This window comes from Ischnura elegans, chromosome 2 (genome assembly GCF_921293095.1).
Source record: "Ischnura elegans chromosome 2, ioIscEleg1.1, whole genome shotgun sequence".
NCBI lineage: Eukaryota > Metazoa > Arthropoda > Insecta > Odonata > Coenagrionidae > Ischnura > Ischnura elegans.
The window spans coordinates 9,179,538-9,207,536 of NC_060247.1; the positions used below are offsets into that span (position 1 = coordinate 9,179,538).

The 27,999-nt window shown below is 36.8% G+C and overlaps 1 protein-coding gene across 1 annotated transcript; it reads right to left on the reverse strand.

Moving 5' to 3' along the window:
* On the reverse strand, nt 1–27,992 carry LOC124153364 (transducin beta-like protein 3). The gene is made up of 15 exons (XM_046526477.1): nt 27,868–27,992; nt 26,719–26,770; nt 26,390–26,600; nt 26,072–26,246; nt 25,753–25,920; nt 21,066–21,247; nt 20,423–20,622; nt 18,967–19,170; nt 13,100–13,283; nt 11,592–11,725; nt 7,671–7,829; nt 6,574–6,739; nt 4,363–4,587; nt 2,859–2,989; nt 1–304 (listed from the first exon to the last, which is right to left on the reverse strand). Exons 1-15 carry the CDS (start codon nt 27,894–27,896, stop codon nt 119–121), a joined length of 2,406 nt encoding a protein of 801 aa, XP_046382433.1. The 5' UTR covers nt 27,897–27,992; the 3' UTR covers nt 1–118.
* Nucleotides 27,993–27,999: the final 7 nt, after the last annotated feature.

Genomic DNA, 27,999 nt, shown 5'->3' on the forward strand with positions numbered 1-27,999 from the left:
TTTCATAAAATATTTACAGCTATTTTTTAATGTTCATCACCGTGGCACTATACATGTACATATTGAATCACAAAAATTACATTTTCATGCCGGTCATTTTGAGTTTTCACCAATTTTCTCAACTAGTCAACTTCATTTGTGATGCAGTATACTGCAGTAAATGGAAATCCTGCAACATCTGTGTGAGCCGCTGGAAATGTCTTTCGGTGTATGGAATCAACTCTTCAATTGTTGTTGACAGCGTACTCGCCTTCATTTCTCCATCATCAACAGATAATTCATCCAACAATGCTGATACTACAAGCTAGAAAGAAGATTTTAAAAAGGAACATATTTTAAAAAAATTATAAGTATCAAAGTTATATTGAGGACTGTGTACCAACAATATGTAGGTACAATATTGTTCATTCACTGAGGAATAAGGACCATTTTTTAACGAGTGAATTTTTACCGAAGGTAATGGCCTGGCCTTTTTTACTTTCTTAGAGAGTTCTTCTTCTTTACTTTTACCGAGAGGCCTGTTTACGCGATATATTAACATGGGAGAGTTAATGTGTGAATGCATGAATAATTTAGGCATACGCCAATTACCAAAGGTAAAAAATGAACCAAATAATGTCCACCTTTATATACTTTCCTGTACCTAGAGGCCTCTTTACGCGATATATTAACATGGGTGAGTTAATTTGTGAATGCATGAAAAATTTGGGTGGACCAGAATGGAATATTACGAATGCATGAACCAAATTACAATAGGTTCTATTTTCTGACCATGCGATCGCACAAGTTGGGTGGTTACACGGTAGATTTCTGTGTTCATTCATACATTTTGAAATTAACTCGTACGGGTTGATGTATCGTGTAACCAGGCCTTAGGACTGTTTAGAATATTGTTGAGAACTCGTAATCCACAAATTCTGAATCCACCAACACCCATACCAAGCAATACATGTAGCCAAGAGATACTTTGTGGAATGACTAGCTGAAAATAGAATTATTTCCTGTTCAATCTTCACTGGAAAATTTATTGATATTGCATCCTCTTCTTGATATAATTTCCCATTCAAAGCCAAGAATTAGAAAAATCCCTACACAGTTCATAGCACTCCATGAAAAACTACGCAACTGAACAGTAACCTAAAATACGGCACACTATTTTTAGATTTAGCTACATCAACTACAAATAGTAAATTCCCAATTTTAATAAGCAGGATAATACAAAGTTTCATTATGCAAAGTAAAACCATCAGTCCCAAGGAAAATCTTACGTTGAATGCACAAAAAATTTGAAAACATGAAGTTTTGAAAATACAAAATTTTTTCAAACGTCCGTCTCCAGGGAGAAGTTATACTTGTCTCTGCAAACAAAGGAGAAAAACTTGACCACAAAACTATTAATAATGAAATATTTTTAATGGCCGTTTGCTTAATTCATACATTTCTAACCTTATATTGCACTGGATGGAAAGACTGCAAGATGGAAATTACACGGAATTACTAGCAGTGGAGTGAGGAGAAACTTAGTGCAATGGGATAATACTAATAATTTCCTCATGCCTTTAGTAGCACCCAGACTACATCAATCCATCCATTCTAATTAAATTTAGTTTCCAGAGAGAGTGGTCTAACTCACTGCCTAGAGTTTTGATCCCCGAGTTGACAAACCTTCCCAAACAAATCTCAAACCTTCCCCCAATAAATTCCTCTCTGGTCATTCCCCACCTCTTTGAGGGGAAGCTTACAGTATTAAGATTCAATAATAATAATAACTCATACAGCAGACTCTCGTTATTACGAAGTTCATGGGACTGAAAAACCGGAGGTTCGTATGAACATTTCTTTTAGGAATCATCAAAAGAAAAAGAAAACATACTTTGTCAAAATTTCTTGTCTCATCAATCTCCCCCACTTAAAATCTTCAAAGTCAAGTGCACAATATGTGCGATTAAATTATGCGCAAGTCCTCGATATACAAAGAAGATGCAATTCCCAGTACCTTCCTCGTTAGTTGATTAACCTATACAATGCATCTAGGAGAGTGGTTATCCTGCAGAATGCAACACTGCATCACAATATTGCGTTAACTCATGATTGTGACGAACTGATCTAACTTGCAACGTAGCCGGAGCCAAAAAAAAAAATCGCTGTCCATGGGAAGAGAGAATGGGAAAAATGCTGAACAGTTCCTGACTTCACACTGGATTAAATGATACTTTGTTCAGATTATGCCCAAAGTGCGAGTTACTATACGCTACGTTGCGTCGCATCGGCTAACTCCGAAGGTGCCAAATTTGAAATTTCGGGCACACTTGAATTTTTTGAATGTTCGTATCTTTGAAAGTTTGTAAATCCAATGTGTGTAGCAAGAGGACTAACTGTATGTCCAATTTACATGCGTTAATGAGTGGAACACCATATTTCCACAGGAATGAAGTTTATTATATTACGTCGTGTGCATATTGAAGTGTCTCCAACTGAAGAAAGAACCAATATTGACGCTCTTGAACACAGTACAAGAGGAGAACTTAAGCGTAGATTAATGATGATAACGTAGTGTATATCCACCTAAATGCCATTCTTTTTTCGCGGAACTTCATAATAAAGTTCATTTTGTAACTGCCAGGACTGGGACTGAGCTTCGTAATTTCATAATAACGAAAATTTCGCAATAACATTTCTTTTACTATAGATTGGATAGGCCTTTTCGACAGGACCAACAAATTGCTTCGTAATGACGTTGTCCATATTAAGGAGAGTCTACTGTAACTTTCAAGTTATGATTCAAAATCATAAAATAAAATTCAAGGCTTCACTGAAAATCTTAATATAATATTGCCCAGATGTAAAAAAATATTTACCTGAGCTGGATAACAGTTTTTACTGTTGGAATTCCAAACAGATGCACATTTCAGAAGGGATTGTCTTTCATTCAATGGTAAATGCTTCACAGTATCACTCAGATTTCTTTGTCCTCCTTTTTTCATAATTTCTGTAAGAAAATTCACCATAAATGTATCATATTAGTCATGTAAAAAATTAAAGAAACAACATCTGATATAAAGCCAATCTGAAGTAAAAGCAGGATTTAGTTATCTCTATCACATTTAAGCAGGGTTGATATTCATGGGCAATTTGGAATTCTTCTGACTTTTCAATGACTCATCAGACAGATTATTCTCCTTCAATTTTAAAATTTATGAAACTTGAATAAAACTAAAGTAATAATGAAAATAACAAATGTGAAAAAAGTTCCTTAAATTAGCCTCTTTTAAAGGATTTCACATTTTAAGCCGACCAAAATTTTACATAAGTATGTGTTTAATAATCATAATGAAACTTTTATGTAGATAAAACTTTACAGGTTTCTGATTTTCAATATTAAGATGCACCCTACCATCTGAGAGCTAGTAAAAATGAAGTAGCAACCTATTAGTCACCAGCAAAGAAAGGATAGTAAAAAATAACTTCCTACATAACGCTCTCAATCACTCCAGTTTTTTACACAGGTGTGTCAAAACCATAATTGGATATCATATTTGCTAAAATTTTATTCACCCATTGAAATACACACTTAAAATTTTATCTATTTCTCTGTTCCTTTGATAATACTCACAGAATAGTCACAGGCACAGTAAGAACATTTGTCAAACAGGTACAACTGAAAATTCACAAATCAGTTTATACTAACTGCATAACTGGACAATGATAAAACAAACTTATGTTGGACAATTTAAGTAGAAATACATGATAGTGACTCAAAGATTATGAAATCCCTAGTTTCTAACATCAACACAGCCAAATCATACTTCTCATCGACATCTATTTATTGCTCAGTCATAAAAGCCAAAAAGCAAGAATGATAAACATTCATCAAAGAAAAAAATGAATATTTAGGAACACCTGACTCGTACGAAGGTTTTTATGTTTATTTAAGTACAATTCAAGTCCTTCTACGGACTAAGAATTTATTCATTTAACCATGTGGAGAGGTGTTTACTTAATACATTTCAGCGAATTTATTCTAATTATAACTTTTGCCTTGCATTTATAATTTAAAGCATGCTGGTAAAAGTTTTTTTGGCCTAAAATAATAATAAAAAAATATGTTTAGAGCCATTTTAGATGAGAAATTTTTCCGATGAAATAGAGGTCACATCATGAAATTGCAAATCAAAAAAGACACATTTGACAAAATTTCAAGATTTTAGTCGCCGTATAAATCTTTGCCTCTATCTATTGCTAGAGATAAAATCATCAAAGGCTGATAAGGCCATTGTTTGTTCCAAACAAACTTTATGCACGTGCATTCAAAGAGTTAAAAATGCAATTAGTTCATAGCATAAGAGAAAATCACATTCTCACCACGGACGATATTAAGAACTTGAAGTGGCCGATCCAAGGATAGGGCCAGGGATAAAGCAGGAAGCAGGTCATCAGCTTGCATCAGATTGGAGAGTTTCTGCTCTTTCTCAACCATTGCATCCCTCAACTTCACTGCCTCGGTCCTTTTCTCTTCAGTTACATCTTGCCACACAACCAGGGCAGAGTCCGAGCCCCCTGACACTAGCAATTTCTCGTTCTTTGATACTAAAAGGTAAATTATGTGAGATAAATTTAACATAATCACAAATGATAGATTCATCATACAGTACTTGCAGTTTATGAGTATCTTTTTAGATGAGTAAGACTTATTCTGATTATTTAAAATTTTTCCATATGACAAAAATATTCATGAGAAAAATTTTTTTCTTGACAATAAATACATAACCTATAAAACTGTCTCTTAGTTCATAATTCATTCATTTATGTAAATATCAGCTCTTTTTGAGCATTCCTGAGAGAAAGTTGCAAGGGTACTTATGAGTTCTTAGCTCTCTAAATGGTTAGCAGGAAGGAAATGGTAAAACATTTAATAGCTGCAGCTAAATTGTGCCAATTGAAGATATATGAAATGTGTCTATAATAATAACACATTGGAATAAAGTATGTAATTCCAAACTGCAAATAGCATAAGCTAAATGGGCAGCATTTTTGGTAATGAAAAATAACACACAATTGAGTAATGAACTGAACTTCACAATAATGTTAGGCCAAGACAGAAATAATTAAGGATGAGTCAAAGAGAAATTGACGTTTCCCAGAAAATAACTTAATTGTCTGCTAACTCTAATTAAAAATATAAAATTCTGCACAAAAAAATTCTATCACCCTTGCTAAAAAACACATTGTCAAATTTTTGAAAGGTATCTCATGACGAATTCATGGCAAGCTGATGCAAGTTATCCAGTAACATCGCTGTTTCTGAGACGCATATCAAAACTTATGCCTTGACTTTAATGGTATTGACAGAAAAAATTCTTTGGCCTTGTCATTCACTACAAAATGAAGTAAAAAAAACAACTTTCCATTTCCAATTTCTCTCACTTTTACCAGATTTCCACTCTGAATTTTATAAAGTTCCCTGAATTCATATCAAGGCAAAAGCGGTCACATATGTATAGGGATTTTATAGTTAAATGCATCCATGTACGTGGTGAAAGAACATCAAATAGCAACAAGTCAGTGCTACCCTTGGCCCCCCAGCCATAAACAAAATGCTCATCCTGCCGCTTCAACAATGCAGCAATGCTCAGTGCATTCAACCAAGATTTTCATCTTTTTTCTTTGTCTCTGGAATTTTTCCCTTGCTATATTCTAATTTTCCTGACATTACCATGACCTCATAAACTCCGGTGCCAAGACATATTGACTTCCCTGATTGGTGCGAACACTGCAAATGTATTTCAGGTTGCCTACATAAATGAGCTTGGATAACCCAAAATTTGACTTTTACAACCTGTTTTTACCAATCATTCTTCAGAGTTTAAGTTCTTTTATAGAAAAGCATATACTGCAATGCTTTGAGTTACGCTATTTACGCAAGAAGTTGAGATTTTGAAAGTAAAATTTGAAATTATATTTAAAGGGCTTTGGGGAATTCTCATCTGCGAAGAAAATGCTGCTTCATTTAGAGGGAATTAATTGAAAACCTCTGCTGCTATCAAAAACAACATTACAGTAAAACTTCGATTTTACGCACCTTGATTTTACATCAAGTCTCGTTTTTACGCAGGGACACTCAAGTCTGGCCGGAAAGCATAGGGAATTGCAACGGTGAAACTTGATTTTATATCTTTTCTTGATTTTACCCAGTTTTTTTATATTGCGCAGCATGACCCCAGCCCCAAAGAGGCCGCTAATCTTGATTTTACGCAGTTGTCTTCCGACTTCATGCAGAACAACCTCAGTATTGAAGATAATTCTAATCTCAATTTCATCCATGTATTGTCAATTTTTTCATTATGATTCAAGAAACTCTTTAAATCTTTTTTTAAACATGCCATCAAGTTAGTTTATGTCTAAATCTTTTCCCATGCATATTGACAGCAATAGAACTCCAACATTTTTTGATACTCTCCTAAAACACAGCTTGACTTAAAGAGCCATTGTACAATGTGATGGTTTACAGTAATATAGAAACAGCGTCAAATGAAGTAGATGTGACGAACTAAGTGAGAGTAAGTGGATCATTACCAGCCAAGGCCCAAATTCGCCCATTGTGAGCATCCCAGCTTGATGTGCATTCTCCAGATTTCACGGTCCAGAGCTTGAGTAACCCATCACCACCAGATGTCAAGAGCTGAACACCACGACTGATGAATTCCAGACGAAGAACGGAGGCAGTATGCCCTTCCAAGGTCTGAAGTAAAGGAAAATATCATTAGGCATAAAAAATACACCGAAACTTATGTTCAATAAGAAGTATAAAACCAGAAAAATTATTGCATTACACCCTCAAGAAAAAAATACTCGAAAAATCTCAGTAGATGCTTCCGACATCAAGTAGTGACTGTTTAAATTCCATCAGTCAAAAGCTACAACAAGTTAGCTTTGCTGTATACAGCAATAACCGAGAATAAAGAGATTCACCCTGATCGTCATAAATTGAATACTACATTTATATGTTACAAGCAATTTGTAAGAAAATAGTTTAGTAGGTTTAGGTCAAATGGTAATTAACCACGACTGAAAACTAATTAGTAAAACGTTTAGTAGTTTACAATTAGGCGTTGTAGCAGTAAATACTGAGAGCTAAGGAGTTTTGTAAAAGTATTATTATTATACAACTAAGTCATGTGTAGTTGGCTACTATAGACAATTAGAAATCAGAAGTGAGCCATAAAAAATGCTGAATTAGATGCATTAACTTATGACTCCTTTTGGACTCAAATTACAAATACTGTTTTTCTCCGAATATAGTCCCCCCCCCCCTAATTTTGAGGCTTGAGTTTCAGGAAAAAAAATGGGTTTTAATATAGTCCCACCTTTACTTTTACCATGGGCATTTTTGGAAAAAAGGGGGACTATATTCAGACAAATACGGTACTTCTGATATTGCCTTAACAATTCAGTCCATTGATAATAAAGATGTAATCAGCCCTGTTCACATTTCCCATACCGAATCTGGTCTTCAAAAAAAGTTCTTCAAAAAATTACTTTCTCCAAAATTATTTATACAATGAAGATTAAAAGCAATCCAAAATTCAACCCACCTATACTGTTGCAATAAAATTTTGGGTAGAGAAAGCACACTTAAAATCCACTCAGTGAAAAAATTATCCTTAACTTACTTTCCAACATGTTAAGTCCTTAAGCAACCAAATCTTAATGGTGGCATCAGCAGATGCAGATGCCAATACTTGATCAACAGGGGAAAAACGCACAGTCCAAACACCTCGCCTGTGCCCTCGAAGAACTCCAACTAATTCCAAGTTCTCTGATGACCATAACTATAAATAAGAGAACATTAAAGTCACTATGTACAAAAAATTAAATGAGCAGAGAATAAAATATACAATCTACGCTAATTGATCCATACTTTTGATGCAGAACAGACCAGGGATAATTGAAGAAAATAATAAATATGGTCACAATATGTACATTTCACTTCATGAAATGTTCACTTCATGAAATGGAATATGTACTGTAATGGTTCAAGCCCCATTACAGTGCATTTCTACTCGGCGCATTTTCTTCCCTACCAGTTTACCCGCTCGTTCCACGACCTTTCCCAAAACCCCACCCCCAAACCATGGCCCGTGGAGGAAGGCGTGGATGAGTAAGAGGGGATGAATGTGTTTTCGCCGATTTTTGTATGGTTGTGTGTGAGTGTGTGTGTGTGTGGGAGGAGGGGAGCTCGGGTTTTCCCTGAGTGAGTGGCGTATTACTCCTCCCTCTCTTCATTGTGCATTACCCCCCACCCCAAGTTGAGGTATGATAAAAGGTGGTGCGCGTAAGAGAACCGAGAGAATTCCTAAGTGACTGTCGGGCGGAGCCTATGCCCAAAATCAGTGCGACGCACGGCAGGAGGAGACAAGGGGCCCAAATATTTTCAGAAAGATTGATCTGGAAGAAGAATTCCCCCCCCCCGTCCGAAGGAGTAAAGGACCAGCTGAAGAGGACGCATTATCTCCGTTCCGGATGCAGCTTCCTCCAACAAGGGAGAAAGGAGTGCAGTAAATGGAACGAGAGAGTGTTGGATCCAACCTGGTCGAGACTCGGACTACGATAAAGTAAGATTGCAGCTATCCCCCCCCCCCAAAGCCCCCTCGTGTCTCCTGCCAAGCCAAGTTAAGACAAACAGTCACGGAACGCACCCGTTACATTAGTGAAAGTGAAACCAGTCACCAAGTACAATTAACGTTCGCACCCCAAATTTACATTCGACGGGATGGACTATCATTTACCTCCCCAGTCAAGAAATCATTGAATTTGTATCATATTTACGTGTTCACCACCGAACTTTACTTTGTTATCATCATTTTCTATATTGATTTCCATCTAGAAACCAAGTTATATTGTTTTTTTTTATTTTAATTTATCATCGATGTTTCATAAGTGGCTTTCACCAATTCATATTTCATTAGCGTATAAGACGGTTCCTTTTGTTTTTTTTTGTCATATGCAACCTTATTTGTGTGAATTATATTTTGTTTAATTGAAAGTGTTTGAGAGAGTGTTTTTGTTCTGATTCCTCCACGGGTCACCCCATTGAAAATATCCTTCGTCCTTCCTTTCGCCCCGTCTGATTTCCTTCCCGTAAATGCGTGTTGGACGAGTGCATCAGCGCCCGAACGTCACCCATCAGTTTGAATCGGGAACCCCCCACCCGCAATCATCTTCACAGAAGGAGAATATTTTTTTTATTTTATGTGAATTACGAGAAGTGAGTGGCATAGTTTTGTCCCGTAGGTCCCATGCGGGAGGGATCTTCGCGGATTTGTATTTTTTTTATTTTTGTGCGACGTCTCCCCCCGGTTCTATTGTGGTATCCGGGCGAGTCGGGGGTGGGATGCCACAGTACATAGTATTTCACTTCACAGCATATGCTCACAATAAGGACTAGAGGGAAAGCTTGTTCTACTGAGTATGGCTTGTAGTGAGAATTGCATTTTAATGAGTAATTGCCAGTTAACCATCAAAAGGCCAATGATTAATATGTAAAAAAATATAGATACAGTGAGGCCAAGGAAACCCTGTTACAGTGTGCACGTATGGTATAACAAGATACATATCTAGAATTTACTAGTTAACTTGAAAGTAAAGGGGGCACCCATTTTATCAGTGACAGCAAATATAAATTAATTTCCTTAATAACAGCAGGTGTAACTTGGTGGAAATCCAAAATCACAGGAATAGAAGGATCAACAACTTACCTATTTCCACATGGTAATTTATTCAGACCGACCATGGTTTCGTTACAGCGTAACATTATCAAAGTGAAGAATTGCAGGTAATTGACAGAATATAAAGCAAAAGGTTAGGTGAGGAAATTTCCATGAGCCGCAAATATTCCGGAGCCACCGCTATTTCAACGAATATAAAATCTCTGAAAACAGGTGTGCGATTTACATTATGCCAGGTACTAAGTATCTTACCAAAAAGAATACAATACACACTCTATCGTAACAGGCTCAACTTTGTGGAGGTTCATTCTAATAAATAAAAGCGAACAAACTATGTATAAATCCACCAATTTATTTTTGTGGTACTACTAGTTTCGACGCAGCGGCGTCATCATCAGGTACAAAGGCTATAAAGAAACAAACATCCTTATATATCATGTGGTATCGGGAGGAAGAAGGTAGGTGGAAGGGGTGGCTGGGAAATCTGAGGTGTGTGATTGGGCGTTGTGGGAGGGTGGTGAGAGTTGGAGAGGGGTGGTGTGTGGAAGACCGTTGGTCGGGAGTAACGGAAGGTTTTTGGTGACTAAGGTAATGACGGGGGTGTCCCCCACTCCCACGGACACCCCCGTCATTACCTTAGTCACCAAAAACCTTCCGTTACTCCCGACCAACGGTCTTCCACACACCACCCCTCTCCAACTCTCACCACCCTCCCACAATGCCCAATCACACACCTCAGATTTCCCAGCCACCCCTTCCACCTACCTTCTTCCTCCCGATACCACATGATATATAAGGATGTTTGTTTCTTTATAGCCTTTGTACCTGATGATGACGCCGCTGCGTCGAAACTAGTAGTACCACAAAAATAAATTGGTGGATTTATACATAGTTTGTTCGCTTTTATTTATAATACAATACACATAACCACACTGAATAATTCTCTAAGCATAACTCAACTCTGTGATTTCCCAGCTTGTGGGCACAGAGTCTTTATGAAAGATCCACAACATTAAGGGCTCGTACAAGGAGAAGACTAACTTTGCACACCCAGCTGTCTGCCGTTGATCATGAGCAGAGTCAAGAGCCTGCATAGGCCGAGTGCCAGGCTGATTGATGCCGAGCAGGAGCTGAGCAGAAATCGTAACACACACTAATATATTTATAGCAATATTGTCCATCGTCTACAAGTTTAAATGCAAGTTGTGCCACTTCTACATTATGATTAGTCAGAGCTTCACCTTACAATTGAAAACTTGTCAATACCGCGATGTGGAACTCTAAGCCTGCTCCTCAATGTATCTCTCTCCATTTTATATTCAAATCCAGGCTGTAATGATCACTGAATCATCTTATCCCCTCTCATGAAATTAATTCCTATGCATCTCATTGTGGAAATGGATTTAGAACATCTGGACAGTTTCTTTTTCTCAGAATTACTAAAAGCCATGTGTCACAAAACATGTCTGTTATTTATTATACACTGTTGAGGATTGTGGTGTTCTTGACTTCAGTATCGAGTCCTAGAGCAACCTCCATTCTTTGATCCGTATTCCATTCGTAATCCGAGTTTCTCCAACATACTTTATCACATGCCTTGCATTTAATTTGGTATGTTCTATTAGTCTCCATTTCATTTTTGCCCCTGACTCAATCCACCAAATGAAACTTAATCTGTAACTGATGATATGGTTTAAAAACCTTCACTGTTTTTCAAAGAGTGCTATAACTTTCTTTACTGACGTAGACTATCGCTTGAAACTATTCACTGTTTGGTGCAAGTGATTTACATAACATTGTAATTATATTTAAAACAATACAAAGGAGAAGAAGGGGGATTATATAATGGGGGAATAATACACTTACTTTAATGGTCTTATCCTGAGAAGCTGACGCAATCAGTTTGTCATTTGGTGCCACACACACTCCATTTATGTCCTTTTGATGCGCAATTACTGTATGTGAAGCAGACAGGTTTGTAGGAACTTCCATTAAAGATTCTGTAAATGAAAAATAATAAGAGCCTGAGATATTGAAAAAAATGGCTGCAGTGACGGGATGTAGGGAGAAAAGAGGGAAGAAGGAGCAACATTTATTATGAATGAAATTGCCATGAATTATCTCCTTTTGTTGCAAAGCTAAAACTGAAAATTACTTGTTCCCAAATAAAATTAAAGGGGTGAATTATTTTGAATGAAAGGTTATTAGCATAATAGTAAAACTTGCTTCCATGGCCTAGCAATTTACTTTTTTCACAATTTATTCAAACAACATTTATTTAAATCATAAGAGATAGCGGATAGGGTTCCACTTTTTTGCTTTCAGTTCAGCTTTTTGCTTCAGTTCTCGGTTACAGTTCTCAATTAACCATTCAAATGGCTAAATTTTCAACTTGCAATAAGTAAGATTAGCATGCTTATCCAGGATAATAACACATGCATTTTGGAGAAAGTTTTCTTTTATTTCACTGAAAACATCATTTAGTAATCAGAGCAACCATGAACAGAGACTACAATGCTGGTCCTGAAAAGCTATTGCTAGAATGTTACCTCAGAAGAGAAAATACTTTTTGTATTGTAAAAGAATGGTACGAAACCATGATTTGTTTACTATTAAAGCAGAAAAGGGTAAGGAAACTCTGAACTCTGACAAGCAACCTATTATCACTGCTGAAGTGCCATGCTTTGAGGTGAGTCACAGCTTCTTTGCCTCTTATTGTCCATAGCAAAATAACAGCAACCAAATATTTGGATTTTATGAGCAGGATTCAATGAATTCACCCATAGTGCTTCTTCATCACTGTTTTTCTGCAAGGACAATGCCTGAACCTTCGATTCAGCTGGCTGCTTCATCATTATGTAATATATCATCCATGACCCTCACCTATGATCACCTTCTACTCACCGCATAAAGGCCATACTTGACGGCCTACAGCCAAGACAGTGGGAGGTAGGGAAGTGAAGGAGCACGGGAATTCCCAAGCATAGCAAAAAAAAACTTCCCTAAAATACTGATTTTCATAAGAAAGCAATACACATACACTAGAATTGTAAACGACCTGCCCAACTCAATAAGTAAGATAAATTCTGATTTCAAATACATATAGAGCTGATTCAGGCTTGATAAGGTGGAATTCACTAACATACTGAAAGTTAAATCTTCCCAGAGAACTTACCATGGAAAATTTCTAGTAATTTTTAATTTACTATCTGACTTTTAAATCTTAAAACATGTTTGCAAAAGCCTCTTTATACTTCCATGTCACTCACAGACAAAAAATTGTCACACTGAAAAATATTCAAAGAATACAAAAATAGCTGTAATTAATAAGGAACTTAGCAATCGGAGCACATACTATTTGATTCACTTCTTACCATTTTTTGCGGATGGAACTTTCCAAATTTTTAGACAAGTATCTTCACTGGCTGATGTGAGGAAAGATGCTGATATGCAGCTGAAGGCTACAGTGCCCACAGAAGCAGAGTGAAGGGAACCGACAGCTAATGCACACACCAAACCACTTTCCAAATTCAGTTTCCACAGTCTCACAGAATTATCCTAGAAGAAATGATTTTGTATATATATAATCGCTATTTCTGTTTACAGTTAAAATAAAACTCTTTCCAACTAGCTACAATCAACAATAAGGAGAGAAGACACGAGAGGAACTTATTCTGTGGAGAAATAACATTTACACGGCGTGGTATAATGAATGGAGTACATTTCATTGCTCTGGTTCTTACAGCTACCAGAAGAGATGGAATAAAATTTCCCAATAAGTAATAGGCAATGAAATGAAAATATTATTATCATTATTAAATGGTGTTTTACATGGTACAAGCCTAGCATTTTCAAACACTTCTACCCATGCCTATTGCCTATTTCTGCAGTAGATAACCATCCCATTTCGAGCAGGAAATGAAAACAGTGAACCATTTCCTAACAGTATAATGAGAGGGATTAGTTCTGGAAATACTACATCATTTCTCCAAAGAAACTCGATAGAAAATTATTATGTAATTGATACAACATTTGAAAGCAATTTAGCACCAGTCACATTGTAGGAGATTTACAATAAAAATGGAAATCATGCCAAAAATGTAGAGGTCGCTAGTACATCCAGTCCCCAATTAGCAAAACATACAATCACTGGCTACACAAACAGACAAATGCAAAACATAACTTCTGTGATAGGTGACTCGATGGAAATTATAATCCATGTACCCAGATGTGCAGTATGATGGATTCCATAATTTCAAGCACTTTAAATTATAAAAAAAAAACGTAGTAGGGATGATTTCAAGAAAAATTCTTTAACAAATAATAAAAAAACCAAGAATCATGATGGAGTATCACCATCATCATAAAGTTGTCCCAAAAGAAGATGGCAAAAGACTTTCATCTCCACGCCAAGGGGTGAATGCATATTTAGGCTGCCTAGTATTACTCATTTTATTTCCAAAAGAAAATAGGACGTTAAAACTTTAGACTGGGCACTATGAATAAATCATTACAAAAAGGCACAGAACTTAATAAAAAGGCAACAAATCAATTAATAACTTCATGATGAAAGCAATGACCAAATTTTTTTGAAAATTTTTCTTTTTCATATTGTATTTTACTGACAGAACTCAGCCATAAAAGTAAAAAAAAGGGATTTTCCATCAAGGAAAACAAATATAAATGAGTAGCAGAATGCAATCCTAATTGACGCAAAGAATGTGCGGGGCCCAGTCATTGCAGTGTGTCGTGGAATTTCAAGAGGCTTAATATTGAATTGGAAGGTAATAAACAGGAACATCATCTCAAAATATAAACAGCACTAATGTGGAAAAGCATTACTTGGGGGAGTGGGTGTACATACTTCCCACTACTTCAAACTTATGGAGAATGGGTTCAAATCCTGATTATTTAAAAACATTATTACAGTTACTTCTCTAATTGGAAATGTGATTTGTCTAGTAGGGGAGAGTGGGGCAAAACCGACCAGGCGGGTCAAACCGACCCCTTTAATATTTCCTAGTAGGTGATGATTTCCACCGGCAAAACTATGAACTAGTTGAAGAGGCCGCCATTTCGAGCAGATCGAGCTTGGTTTCGTTGGCATGCTTGACGATGTTGGGGTTATGTAGAGTTCTGAAGTTTTAACCAGTTTATTTTACAACTTTAATGTCATATTTATTTTGATTTGAGAAGTGTTACCACAATATGGTTTACCGAAGGTGAGTACATGTGTTTATTTACTGTGTTTACTTATATTTTAACGTACGAGTAGCTTAGCTAATGATTTTGGATCACCTCAAATTGCCATATTTGTTTTACTGTGTACCTAGGGGCAAAACCGTCAACAGAAAGTGGGGTAGAACCGACCGGGGTCGGTTTTGCCCCAGGATATTTCAACTTATCAGCTGTGCTTCACTATACCTAATAAAATAATAGAACCCAATTTATTAAGTACTAGCTGTACCCGTTGCGGCTTTGCCTGCATTAAATTGAGTTTTTAAACTGCGATATTACATTTCACCCAAACTAATCTTGCCACCTCCACAAGAAAAGGAAAGAGTTAAAAAGAAAGGAGGAAGAAAACCTGGAAAGACAGCCATACTTATATCGTCACCTTATAAAGTAGAACTGGAGGAAACGAGAAAAAAAGGAGGAAAAGAATATTAAAAAAGAAAGAATGAAAGCTAAAAATAAAGGAACAGTGGCGAAGAATGATAAAAATAAAAATCCTAAAAGAAAGCTTGCTTTCCAAGCCACAGCCCCCCAAATAAACAAAGTGAAGTCGAAGAAAATGAAAACCAACCAGTATTTAAACTGTAAAGGATGGGCTCATTAGGCGTGCGCTAATTGTGAAGAAGAAGATGACAATTTCATATGTGACTTCTGTTCCTAAAATGTAACTCTAAACTCACACTGTGTTAATTTCTTATTTTTCATTAATAAATATTGCTGTACATTGTAAAGACAGTGAGTTTTGTGATATAAATTTCCAAAAATAGCATTATAAACTTTTTTTAATGTAAAACATATGGGTGTCGGTTTTGCCCCACAAGAGGGGCAAAACCGTCATTTTGTCAGTATTGGAAAAAAAAATTCATATAAATTTAACCTGTATCAGTAAAGAATAATGCATCAGTATTTTATTTCTTTAAATAGTAAACGTTGCAATTACGCTAATTTTGTGCAAATATTTGTACCAGAAAGCCAAATATCTCATGAAAAAGCTTAGCAGGTCGGTTTTGCCCCACTCTCCCCTACACAACATCCAGCACTACATCACTGAAACCACAAACTGAAAGGAAAGGAATGAAAATATGTATGCATAACTAATTAGTGAAAAGTAATGTGCATATTTTAAGTGATTACTTTAACATCCTTAAATTTGTGATCACAAATATCTAATTATAACTACTAGGGATGAGTCGATTCCACTTTTTTTCGATTCCGATTCCAATTTCGATTCCTTCAAATCGATTCCCGATTCTCGATTCCGATTCCATCGATTCTTACTCCTAATAGCAGGTGGGAATTTTGATTTATCTGTGGTATTGCTGTCATTAAAATTTAAGAATTGAATGGAATAAAATAACTAGGGATGGACAGATCCAGGATTTTTGGAGCCAGATCTTTCGAATCGGATATTTTCTAATCCAAATGCATTTTCAATTTCCTGCGATTTCACAAAGTCATTATTAAGGTTATTGTGGGTACATACAATCAATGGAATGCTTTTTAGATTTTCATACACATTTTAATACTTTTATAAATTAAAAATTATTTTATGGGCTTTCAAGTTGTTTTTTAAAAACATCTTTACATACTCAGGGCCTAAACTGTTACGCTTGGGTTTGGAAATGAAAATAGGAAAAATCTTAGGATGAACCACTGACCAGTAGCGTAGCGAGAGGACCCCCCAAAATATAAAAACACAATTACTTTCCTTCATAAAAGGAAACAAAATATTAAAAATCATGAATTTACAAAAATGAATCTCTGAAAAATGAAGTTTTTTCTATTATGAAGGGCGTTAAAATTAGTTTGAAAACCTCTCCTTTGTACCCTGTTGTTTATAAATTTTCCCCCCTGGTTTTGGACCCCCCTTAACAAAATTCCTGGCTACCCCCCTGCTATCGACTGAATTCAAATTTTCCTCACACGCGTTTCCCCCGAATTTTACTTTCTCATCGCATATGGACTTGTGTTTCATCCGAAAATGCTTCAGTATGGTGAGGTGGATTTAGCACATCCTCGCAATAATTTACGCCATAGTACACGCACACTGCATTCATTGGTTCTCCTGTTAATGGAAATGTTTATACACAATGAAAGACATTTTTATCGGTGCATCATTAAATTAAATTGCAACTGCGCAATCAGCAACACAATTAAAAGTATTTAAAACGGTAATAACGTCACGTGCGACGAGGTGCTCAACCGCTCAGCATGAGGAAGGAGTGGGCAGCAAAAGCGTGTAAAGGAGAGGTGGAGGGGAAGGAGCAGTGGCGTAGCCAGGAATTTCAATTGGGGGGGGGGGGGATCCAAAACCAGGGGGGAAAATTGTTGAAAAAACCGGGCACTAAATAATGGGTTTTAAACTAATTTTAAAACTTTCCCAGAAAGTCACTCTCCTAGCATTTGTAGTCTAGAAACGGAGAATTGAAGCAGGTAGGCCACAAAGGTCAGTTGGTGAGACGAGGTAGGGATGAAACACGCTTCAATTGTTTTCGTGTGAATTGATATTTTCCTTAGAAGACAATGATTTTTGGTCCGTGTGATTTCGGATGCGAAAAAAAACAACAGAGGCACGGGCTGATGGACGGCCGAGGGTGGTTTTCTGAAATCTGCGACATAGTTACTTTTGAAATGCTGAAAATCCTGGCCACGGCTGAAATTCTACTTGCAACCTCTGCGAGAGCTTTCAAACAAAACAGTTCATGAGTAGGACAAGAATCGCATGCGACGGCGCATTCGAAGAGAGAATCGGAAATCTTTCCACTCTTATGGGGCGTTGCATTCACTGAAGCTATTATTTAAAATTTCGGATCCAGATCCGATGTCTTCCGCGACTTTGGATCCGATGAAGGGCAATATCCGCGGGTATTTGGATCCGAGGTATCCGATCCGACCATCCCTAAAAATAACAAAAGCCGCGGTGGCTACATTCTCGTTTGGCCGCGGTGGCTAAACAATAATGTAGCGTTCATGGCGTCGATACATACCAGAGCAGCCTGGCGGGTGCGCGGTGGCGGCCGAACGCAACCTGTCGAGTCCGCCCGGAGGCCGCGGCGGCTTATGCCAAGCAAGTATAAACTTCCTCAAGGGTTGCATTGATGAAACTGGGCTATACAAACGCGAATATGTCTAATTTTTTTTATTATTGACGCAGGCGCGTGTTAGTCTAAAAAAGTTACTAATATAAAAAAACCGCTCTCAGCGCGTATTTATAAGAAACTTCTTTCACAGAAAAACTCGCTCTCTGCACGTTTTTATTATCATCAGACTTCAAATATCATTCGAAAGTAAAAAAATATATTTCGATCTATTATACTTTAAAATTGGTGGTCCAGATGAATTCTCCGAATGTGATTCATAATCGTAACAATTTGATTTGCCGTGACCAGCGGTTAATAAAAGGACGGAAAACGCATGCCTTGCTTCCCGATCCCGTGGTTTCCAATTTTTTTTCTCTTAGAGTTGCTCATGAACACGAGGTATTTCAGGGTTCGTCGGTTTGTCGCTCTTGCCGACATTTTCATGTTTCCGAGGCCGCTTAGGTATGTTCGTCGCAGCACCCGCGTGCGGGGCGTATCCTCCGCGCGGGCAAGGCTGACACCGTGGCCGCTTAGGTGTGTGGCAGCATTTATGCCCCAAACTTATAGTCTATGCTCAAAACATTTATCTTCCTGGAATCGATGGAATCGGAATCGACTTTAGGCGATCGATTCTCGATTCCGATTCCGTGCCCGAGAATCGGTGGAATCGAGAATCGACATTTGGAATCGACTCATCCCTAATAACTACCATATATTTATTATATTAATATATATTTATTTAACCAGTGGTAAATCCTTGCACTTCATCAAATCACTTAAATACTTTAGCACAATCAATATACATATTTTGTTAAATTTCTTGACAACTTAACCTAATAGAACTGCTCCTGAAAGTAGGCAACCAAGTGAGAGAACAGACAAAACAAAGGTTTCCAACATTCACAGGGCTCACGATGAGTTCTTACCTTTCCTCCAGAAGCAAGAAGAGATGGATCAGATTGTGCCACACTCAACGTGAGGACCAAATCAGTGTGGCCTTTCAGTAGCTGACAACCAAAATTTGAAACATTGTATACTTTGATATCTGTGCTGTTTGTTGCCACAGCAAGGTGAGTTTCTGATTTTCCCAAAAACACCACATCCAGAACTTCATCACTGAAACCCACAAACTGAAAGGAAAATAAAATAAAATACATATGCAGTACTAGTATACATACATAACTAATTGGTGAAATGTATTGTGCTTTGTTTAAGCCAAGATTTAAACACCATAATAATGGTAATCACAAATATCTAACTACCACATAGGTAAATATTTTTCCTGCAAGCCGTAGCTGTCAGGTAATAATTCTTTCTGCTCTCTGAAGAGATTAACTTATACACATACAATGTAGTAAAATAAAAAGGGAAGGAATCATACCAGAATATTGAACTAACAAAAACAATGTAACACAAGTATTAATAACATAGGTCAAAGGAATTTTAAAGTCGCATTAACTTATATTAGATATACTTTCATTTTGAACCACCAAGGTGTCACCGATAGGGAGAAAAAATTGCATAGCTCACAATAAGTTAAATACACAACTACGTGCCAGGAAAAATAGGCAAAAACTGCTTTTCCATCAACATAAATGCATACGTTCATATTTAACGCGCATGAACTCATGATCTATTTTATAATGTAGCTAAAAAAATTTTCATTTGGCCATTGAAAGCAACCCCTCTTGTCATTGGACGCATTCATTGTTGGAGTACGGATGACATTCAGCACCACAGAACTTAAACAACAAATTGACCACAACTTTGGTTGGCAGGAACCATGGTAAAAAACTAAAACTGAAATTTGATGGTACCATATTTTGTATTGGATTCTACAATGCAGACATACTACCAGAACCATAAATATTGACCATTACCTACATTTGTATAGATGCATAAATTAAAAATAATATATTCACCATAGAAACAATTGATTAGAACCTACATTTGGAGTATGCTCCTATACGGAAGTGAGGCATGGACAATGACCGCAGCAGAGAAAGCAAGGATAGAGGACTTTGAAATGTTGTGCTACAGAAGAATGATGAAGATCAAATGGATCGACCGAGTTAGTTACGAGGAAATCCTAAGAAGAGTAGGAGAGAAGAGAAGCCTCATGAAAACCTTAATAAGAAGACGGAACAACCTTATAGGCCACATCTTGAGACATGATGGCCTGATGAAGACAATCGTCGAGGGACATGTGGAAGGCAAGAATGGAAAAGGAGACCTCGAACAAAATATATGGAACAAGTAAAGAAGGATGTGAAAGAGAAGAAATACGTAGGTATGAAAAGATTAGCTGATAGGAGAACTGTGTGGAGAGCTGCATCAAACCAATCCTAGGAATGTTGACCAGTGATGATAATGAGTACTTACTTGTTTTTTACACTCAAGGGAATGAAGATCATGGATAATTATATTGTGATCTGCACTCACAACTGCGAAAACAGATTCTTCAGCATTAAAAAGTAGGTGAGTGATGGCAAGGCCACCTTCTTCTTTGGCTTTATTTACTAGTGAGTTTTTTTGAATAAATACTTCCCGACCTTTCTCCACTTGCCAAATTCGAATGATTCCTGAAAATTAAGAAGAGATGGGTTTCAGACTTGGTAGCAGGTATATTTGCAAGAACAGAGATTGCAATCACTGAACTATGTTTCAACATATATTTTCCAAGAGGACATTACATTGCTAGATGACTCAAAAGCCTATACACAATGCTCACTCACACTGAATGTACACGAAGCAAATTTTGTTTACTCATTCAATTCTAGCATATTTTTTAAATATTGTCTATTAAATATCAATGAATGCAAGTGCAATCATGAAAAACAAGAGATTCCTAATTAAGTAATAGAAAAATTTACTAAACGATGAAATTGTATCACTATCAGACCTTTGTGACATATGAACATGATAAATCAGGTTCATCGTAACATTATTTAACTTATTACTAGAACTGAGTATCACAACATCAATTACAAATTCCATCCACAGAAAATACGCATGGTGAACAAACCATTTTCTCCTGCAGTAGCAACACATAGACTTGATCCTAAGTCCTTATGTTGCAAGAATGGTAGTTCTGCAGCTTTTGGGATAATAATCATGCCTTCAATGCTTTCAAACGTAGGAACAGTCCTTACTACAGCACCATTATTTTTAAGGTCCCAAATAATGAGCACTTTATCCCTTCCAGAGCTGAAAAATACAATAAAGTATTATTACACATAAAATGTAGGAAAAAGCAGTCGTAATCATTTCAAGAGCCTAGGATAATAGCGATTTAATAATATGATCTTTATATTTTTAACTTTGCTCAATTTCAACTCAACATAAAATTGTACTGAACTTATATTATACCCAATATACTTCATAGGAGAGCACTGTGTCTTACTGTCAGCACAAAACTATAATCTTGGGTATGAACCTAATTAACTCCTCATTGGCTGAAAGAATCATCAGGTAACTTACACAACATCAGAGAAAATTTTGCAGTTGGCCCTGTTGATAAGCTCAACGAACACTTTTAAAAGAAATATTTGTCTAATATTACCCCTCTTTGCGGTGAGGGACTGTGGTCACACAATTGTTTATACAGTCATTTTGCAAAATAAATATTTGTTCCTAATTTAACTAAGAATAATTTCTTTGTCTTTCGAGTTTACAATTTTTAAACGAAATTCCACCATAAATATTAACTTATATCTAAATTTCAACATGAACATCAGCATGGAAATTATTGATGCATTAAAGCCGTCAATATTGACAGTAGAGCTTCCTTCAAAATTTGGCAATGCGCAGTAAAAACTGAGAAATTCAATTCAAAGTCTGCAATTCACGTGCAAGCAACAATTATCCATGTAGCTAATTCATATAAACAAATAATAAGTTGACTACGAACCAATGGCACAGATAGGGTTATAAACCCAAGAAAGGAGGAAGCCCAACTACCCCTGGAATCTGAGATAGTGCCGAGTCCTCGCTAGGAGGAGTCAAATAAGGTTGGAGCTGAGAGTATGCACTTAAATGCAAAACCCATCTTAACACGTTCAATGCCGGCCTGGTTTTCATGAAAGACATCAGAATCGGCCGATAAAATAAGAAAGAAAAACAGAGAGGTTTTCGTGCCATAGCTTCCGTTCAAATACTGCTATTTTCAAACAACACACACGGTTCAAAAGAGGGAAGCCTGCTGAAGGCCATGCACACAATCAGAAGACTCGGAAGTGGATATTAATCATGCAAGGAGGCGGAGAAAGGGCTCCCGGCCCGACTGGCAGAGCACGCCAATTGACGGCTCCGTGCTGAATGTGTTAATGAATGTCCTGCAATAATGCTTCATACAGAGGGTATGGAAGAGTCTCTTGGGGGACAGTCCAACACCCACACTAAGGAGAGAACTTCACCGTTTGGAAAGGGTTCAAGGCCAAATGATTTAACTCAGTGGTACTACTATAATCAGCATGGTAAGTGTACCGAGGACATAAAATCTAGCTTTTCTTGGGCATAGTCATACGAGGAGTGTTTATAAACTTAGTTTAGGAATGTTAAAAAGATTACGAAGTTAAAATAAAGATTATGTACGCATGCCAAAACTAAAAATCACCAGCTGAAAATGAGTGACTGCTCTGTAAGCCTTCAACAGAAAGCAAAAACATAATGGGAACCAGAGCTCCCTTTTCATTCCATTTGCCATGGACATTCATTTTCCAAAATCGTTTTCACTCACTAAATGATACCCATTGCAACACTTATTTATGCATTCAAATTTCTTTCAATTCTGTGTCCATCTCATTATAAACAAGCCACCATGACACTTTACTGCAAACACTCCAGAAACCAGTCCAAAAGTGAAACACTCATAGCACAGGTGGCTGAAAGAACCAATGCTCTGGAGCAATTCTGTTGGGAGCATCTTGGAGTGAAAGTAGCCTATAACGGACCAAACCCAGTGAGAAACACATAATATCTGGTTCCTCTACCGCCCCATTCTTCCATGTAACTGAAGGGACCTCAAGGTCATAGTGAACTAATCTTCACTCATACTATGGGTGAGTTAACTGACTATGATAACAGGAGGATGCCGTCAACAACAAAAAATTGTCAAAACAGTAGTGTCATTGTTGAGTCTTCTGAAAAGAAGATTGTGAATCTCCCAGAATAAACTCAGAACTAGAATGTATACTTGACATGTAACCTTAAATCTGAAATGCCGAAATATGACCTCAATTTTAAATTTTTGGAGACGAATTCACTATGTAGAGACCATGTGTTTGGACACTGGCAAATACTGCATGCCGCCAATATTCCAAGATGCTGTTGCCACTGAATTTTTACTTTCAGCACACGCAACCCATGGCAATTCCATGACAACAGTATAAATTGACTGCAATTTCCTGCTATTGGAATTGCAAACTTGGTTGAATTTTCAAAGAAGGTGAAGAAAAATATGACATTAGTCATATTTGATGACTCACCCGAAAACTGACTTAGTTTGCCCCCCTCATGCTTTTGGAAATTGTAATACATAATGGAGTTATCTTATACTTTTAAACAAAAATTGTCAGTAGTGCTGAAAGCTGTTCATGATTGCAAACTTGTTTCACTTGTGTTTGCTATATCGTGGTTTTACTGTATACATTAACCAGTCACAGGCCAATTTTTTTCTCTATCATGATGTATATGCACGGCTTGGATTCCTCACATTTTTTTCCACAGTATTTTCTGAAGAACCAGAGATAGATAATGCTAGCATGAGGCACTGCTACATCTTGTAGGGATTACAATATGGTATTTCTCTTTGATAGCAATGTTATTTCTACGTGGAAAGGAATTAACTAGGGATGTGCAAGTAGTCCTTTTTGATCTTGAATCGAGTATCATGTCGAGTTGAAAACTACTCGCGAGTATCGAGTCGAGTCTGGTAATTCTTGAACTAGGCAATACAGCAATGCATGCCACAAATCATTCTCCGTTTTTCAATCCCCTAGCAAATGTTCTATTTTGAATCCTTGGCTTGATGTAAAAGGGAAAGAGAACAAGGAACATTGAAAGTAACAGAGTCACAATTAGGAGATGAATGAAAATTGAATGTGTCTTAAACAGTTCCATAAGGACAATTGAAATGAATTAACCTCTAGTAATATGTCGTCAATGTATGTATCCAAACTACTCAGAAGAACCCTCAACAAAGACATTTGTATAATTTTAATTAAGATTGTATACGTAAATCTATCATGTAATATTTAATCCTTGCAAACTGTCATTCAGAAAATCCAGTTGTTCTACTTTCTCAGGAAGTATGTTTAGATGTCTCCTGCAGAAAAATGCCTTTCACGACACACTTGTGTGGCAGGACACGTACGTACTTTCTTTCCAAAGTTGCGAGGTTTGGGAGCCTAGGAAAGTTTTATTAAAAGTTATATCAACGATTTATATGGATCTTGAATATTCATGGAATTTTAGTGGACGAAGCAAACAAACCATAGAACTTAGCTTTAGCTTTGTAGATTAAAAAGAGACGTTTTAATTATTTCTTACTTCGTTTAATCAACCATAGCAACTGTTTTCTGTTAGTTCAAGAGGGAAAATAAACACAACAAAGGAAGAAACGAAAATTAACATTGTAGGTGCTTAGTGCTCAATAAGGCTAAAAGATGGCACCAATTGCGATGCCAAACACTGGGAAAAACCGGTGAAACATAAAAGTTGGATTTTTTCCATAGAAATCCTTACAATAATAACATATTCACTCGACGTTTGAGTGAAGAAAATATGGAAGGTCATAAAAGCATCGCATAAGAAAGGATGAGCGATGTTGTGGTCCACTCCAAATACTCCGAAAACGCCGCAGGGGTGGAAGTTGGTCGGACGCCGTGGCTAACAAAAAGGTATTCAGCACCTACGGTGACTACTATAGTGGTTGACTGCTCTATCTAAAAGCTGAAACTCCTAGGCCAAAGCATAAGAACGACTTAAACTATATTACTACATGAGTTTCATGATAGCGCCTCATGTCGGCAGATTCTGAACTCATTGGCATCAACAGCTCTGTAACCAAAGCTACTCGAAACACTTGACTCGAGTAATAACTACTCGACTCTACTCGAATTTTCGAGTACTCACACATCCCTAGTCTATAGTATTTATTAATGCATGCATGAAAAAAAATATGTTCAATAAAAACCAAGGTTCAACCCTGAAGATTCACCCTTCTGCATTATCATCTGCCAATTAAACGTTTACAAATATGGAAAAGACGACTGTGATAATTATTTTTAACTAGATCATTGTACTTATCCCAGGTTTTCAAATGGAATTACCAGAATCCAACATCACAAACTAGAAACAAAACTCATGATATAACACTGTACAATGATTATAATGTCATTCATGACTACATAAATACACTTACTTGAGACAGCTTAATAATTAATTATAGCTACTGGCATTTCAACACCATCAGATCAAATCCCAATGACTTTAAAATGTATTAGCTTTCAAATTAAAAAAAGTGATGGTAATATATGTGTTTAGCAAAAGTATTTCCAAATGGACACCATTTGAATCAAGTTTGATATTTGGATACTCTTACAGATAACTCATTAGAAAACCTTAAGAAGTTAAAACATAATACCAAAGTAGATCATTCAAAGGCAACTCCAAACTATATGGCTACATTTCTATGATTCTCATGGTTTCACCTGATCAAGTAGTTATTCTCAAGATCAAACTCCAAAGCTGTAATGGTACTAAAGTGCCCCTTGAGAGTAAAAACAATTCGGTTCAAGTTGAACTGCCATGCAATGATCATAGCATCATCAGCACCAAATATAAGTCCCTCCTCCACTCTGGGATGAAATTTGAGGACACTGGAAAATTAGATGACAGAGTTCATTAAGAATTTGAAATAATGTTCATATGTAAAATTCCTAATTCAATTAAGTAATTAATGTTAACTATAGCAACACTTATCGTGACTCCATAGATCTTAGGAAAAAAAATACAAAGCAAATAATTCACCTGACAACACCCTTCAAGCCCCGAAGACTCTGAGTACAAGACCGATGGTCCACATCCCAAACACGGACGAGCCCATCAGTCCCTCCACTGGCAAGGATTGAATCTGTGGGGCCAAATGCTAGCCTCGCTACGGGGCCTTTATGGACTGATTTCCACATCTTGAGCACTGCCTCATCTGAGAAGGACAAACCATTATTTAAAAAATGAGTCCTTCCACTTGTAACAAGCTAAGCATCATCATCCATGGAACATATACACGAGATTTTTTGTATAAAGACACCTTCTTTGCAGCAATAGCAGAAAGCAGACTTTTGTTACCTTGCCATCTCCAAAGCCGAAAAAGACCAGTTTTATGAGCAGTAACAACAAATTCATTGCTTTTACTCAAAGTAAAAGTGTTAATTTGGCCTTCGACACTTTCTTCTTCTGAACTGTTACCAAGAACTTTGACTACTTTGCCTGTTTCCACATTGACAGCATGAACTTTGTCATCACACTGGCAAAGCAAATGCTTGCCATCATTTGTCCACTGCAAAAAATATGATAAATTCTAAATAAAAGATTCTCTTATATGCACAATGAAAACAACATAACAACAACAAAAAACTCTAAAAAAGGTTATTCCACAACAGTAATATAAGACTCACTTCAACTTGTCCTCCTGTGAAAAAAGCACCATGTCTTTCCTGGACATCATACCTAGAAATAAAAAGGAACTACTTCAGAGGAAAATTGTTTGGTTCCGGTCCATCTATACTTGCTATATATTATTTTACTATAGTGTTGCTATAGTATATAAACTGGTCCAATTTAAGTTTGTAAATCTGCACCACTATGGTATCAACAGAATAGGTCTCCTTTACCATTATAACCATTAAACAAATATTTTCACGGGAATACTAGATTTTACTCTTAGTCCGATGTGATCTCACATCCAACATTCCGACGCCGAATAGTTTATAACACATTACTCTCAGGCAATCCCCTCCCAGAGATACGAAAGGCTGACTATTTAACTCCTGAGTATTTTACTCGGTAAGGTACCACCGTGGCTAGAAATAGGACTAAAACGGTCTCCACAGCGCATAAGAGTTCTCCCCCATCCGATTAATTTCGCAGCGAATTATCATTATGAAGTGTTATTTTTTTAGTTAAAAGATAAAACTAGCTTGTTTTCAGCTGCTCGGCACAGTCATGAATAAACTTATTCAACACATTGAAATTACAAAATGAATTTAAAGACGACAACCGCAAATGCTCAACTGTAGCAAAAAAAATAATTACTCATGCAAGACATGACATAATATCTACATTCTTAAAGACTCCCCAAACCTATAGTTTCCTTGTAACAGTAAGGGCTTCCAGCTTTAGCTTACTACATGAATTCCGGTCTCAGCATCCATTACCGTTGAGCTCACGAACAACTATACACACTTGACTAAATGATACGAAAAAATATTATATTTTCTTGACGATGTTCGTAAAAAGGTTTAGGAAACAACTGATACGTATGGCAAACTACTTTCATTGCCGCCTACATAGATGAAATGGTGCCAATAGTAGGTAGGTGTAGTAGCATACACGGACAAATTGTAGATCTCATAGCAAAAAATACTCCAACACATTGAGATACACTAAGAAGGGGCTAAATTTAATGCACTGAAACCATTCATTTGGTACCATCTCCACAGAAGGCACAATAACACTACGATTCGCTGGCCACCACCAAATACAGATTTAAATTCTATCAGCCAGTAACACACGCACGAAAACTATCAAAAATAATAATTACTTACGCTTCTTTGCATCTAGCTGAAACAGACATTTTGCCTTAATATTCACTGCACACAACTAATGTCAATAATAACAACAAACAGTGCCACACACGTGCCTCACATGATTATTTGAAATAAGTTTCGATCGTTTCG